The 2177-nt window shown below is 44.3% G+C and overlaps 1 protein-coding gene across 1 annotated transcript; it reads left to right on the top strand.

The window, feature by feature from the left end:
- The first annotated feature begins 499 nt into the window (after window positions 1–499).
- On the top strand, window positions 500–1754 carry LOC147890678 (uncharacterized). Its single transcript, XM_087389918.1, has 2 exons — window positions 500–1155; window positions 1533–1754. The coding sequence occupies exons 1-2, from the start codon at window positions 877–879 to the stop codon at window positions 1674–1676; spliced, it is 423 nt and encodes a 140-aa protein (XP_087246044.1). The 5' UTR covers window positions 500–876; the 3' UTR covers window positions 1677–1754.
- Window positions 1755–2177: the final 423 nt, after the last annotated feature.

Raw genomic sequence — 2177 nt, 5'->3', positions numbered from 1 at the left:
GTTGTGGAGGGTTGTGAAGAATACAACTTATTGATAGTTGTAGAGGGTTGTGAAGAATACAACTAGCGGTTGTGTAGCCTGTATTCTTCAGAGCCCCCTAGTTTTTAGTGATCTAGCCCCAAAATTCCCAATTGTTTCGTGTCTCAAGAAAGGTGATGCAATGTCACAATGCAGCAGCACAATTATATTGACGGCTAGTGGGAACATTTCAAGCATAGCCATAATTTGGCATTTGGGTGCTTCGGACTTCCAAGGTGGAGTGGCAAGCATGCCTTTGGGCCAGTAAATGCAAGTCCACTAGTGGAAGGATGGTCGAGAAAGCGGCGGTGAGAAGGAGACACGGCATCTCCCATGACTAAAGCGACTAGCTTGTCTCAAGTCTGTAAAAGTAGTTGTTGCCATAAATATTAGGCGTCAATTGGGAGCATGCTAAGTGCTGAGTCATAACTGGAGTCTGGGAAAGGGCAATCCTTCAACTTTATCACATTTTGTTGCGTAGATTATTTTTAGTGTAGACTCGTCACCAGCTTTCCGTGAATTTGTCTCCACCAAACCCGCACCAAACATTGTTTCTGCGTGCACTCTGACGGTCTTTCAGTAGCCTTCCTCCCCTCCCCTTTGAGTCTTCTCTTCCGCTTCTCTGCTCCCGCTTGCTCTTGTAGCTCCTCCCAGCAACTCCAGGTTTGCACCTTCGAGCCAACCCAACATCCCAGATCTCCGCTGTTTCTCTATCCGCTCGCTTCTGTCGAACACTGCAAAACATGAGGTACTGCGGCTCCGTAGATATCATGCCGTCGTATGAAAGGATCAATCGACGCGCTGATAGTCCCGCAATGGAGTGGCCTAGCTCTACTAAGCTAGGTGGCAAGAGCGTCAATGCGGACCGGCCTGGGATTAACGACCAGCCCAAATATTTGTCTGGCAGGTTCGAAGCAAAGAGAGTCACGGAAATTGCATCTAACACGAAGAAAGAGGTCAGGAGGGTTGGCTTTGTGGATATTCTGCTGGGATATCACAGTCTTCTCCAAGCGTCCGCTACGACCGTCACAACCAGTCGGAGAAAGGAACTTCATCCAACCATCGGATTCGTACGGAATCGGGAGCAATACAGTCAATATTGAATGGACTCCCCCATCGACAAACGGCTCGGTCCGGGTAAGAAATCATGTATGCATATGATTCCTTGGACGAATGGTTCGCTCCAAGGAAGGCATAATGTATGTATATGATTGTTGCAATGTTTGGGCACCTTCTTCCTGTAGTTGCATTTGGGAAATCCTAGTGTGAAAGCCTGCGAGATTCTAATAAGGTCTGCGCTTCTTTATGTAATTTATGCGTCTCCCCAAGCAATATGAGAAGGACGCGACAGCATGTACTACGTTGATCGAACGAAGAAATAAGATAATCTTAGCGACTGCCCTTCCACTCTTTTATGTATCCTCTAAATGCCGGCCTTGAAAGAATGTGACTGGAGGAGCGTCTCCCTTGTGCAAAAAAAAATAGATTTATGTCACGACCTTTGTCTCGTGTAGGGAGCATTGGAGCTCTCAAGGCACAATTTGTATCTATTGCAAAAAGACAGCTTAATAAATTCCCTGCAGGGAGCGACTGATGAATCACCTAACTTCCAGTCTTCACAGCGTCTTCCAATATTATCTTTAATGTCTTTTTACTAGTCACATTGGAGTCCCGATGTTCCAATCGTAACGTAATTGCACTTGTTGTAAATTTGTTACCACAATCGCCTTCTAGAGCAGGAGACCACAATCGCCTCGTTAGAGGCTGTGTTTAAAAGAATGTTAACAAGGTGAATGAAAGAATGTTAACAATGTTAACAAGGTGAATTTGCTGAAAGGTGAATTTCATTCAGCAGGCCTGCCCGTGGATGGAAGTTGTCATAAATTGTTGCGGGCACTATGAAATTGTAGTGTAAATGATCAAATAGTCACACCAGTAAACGTAATTAGTGCCTTTTTTCTTGTTTGGTCCTTTGTCTCTTGTCTATATTATGTGGTCTAAGGAGGATCCGTATATTGTTGTTGGTGTTTTGATTAGTTGTTCCAAATTGTTTGATTGCATTAGCGATGCTAGTGTCGATGATCCTTTTGTTATGGTAATGTAGTCAATGTTGAAGCCTCTTCTTATGTATGTTTTCATTTTGTTTGGAATTTTTGAAA

This window comes from Dipteris shenzhenensis, chromosome 18 (assembly GCF_047967505.1).
Source record: "Dipteris shenzhenensis isolate YYH24624 ecotype China chromosome 18, Dip_SZ_1.0, whole genome shotgun sequence".
Lineage (NCBI taxonomy): Eukaryota > Viridiplantae > Streptophyta > Polypodiopsida > Gleicheniales > Dipteridaceae > Dipteris > Dipteris shenzhenensis.
The sequence above is the reverse complement of the archived record's forward strand: the minus strand, read 5'-3'. Positions and strand labels throughout refer to the sequence as shown.

Bases quoted from the DNA above. Each gene is read 5' to 3' on its own strand.
- LOC147890678 (XM_087389918.1), top strand. From the start codon at position 877: ATGCGGACCGGCCTGGGATTAACGACCAGCCCAAATATTTGTCTGGCA. The intron at 1,156-1,532 runs GTAAGAAATCAT...TGTCTCGTGTAG, and splicing joins CGACAAACGGCTCGGTCCGG to GGAGCATTGGAGCTCTCAAG.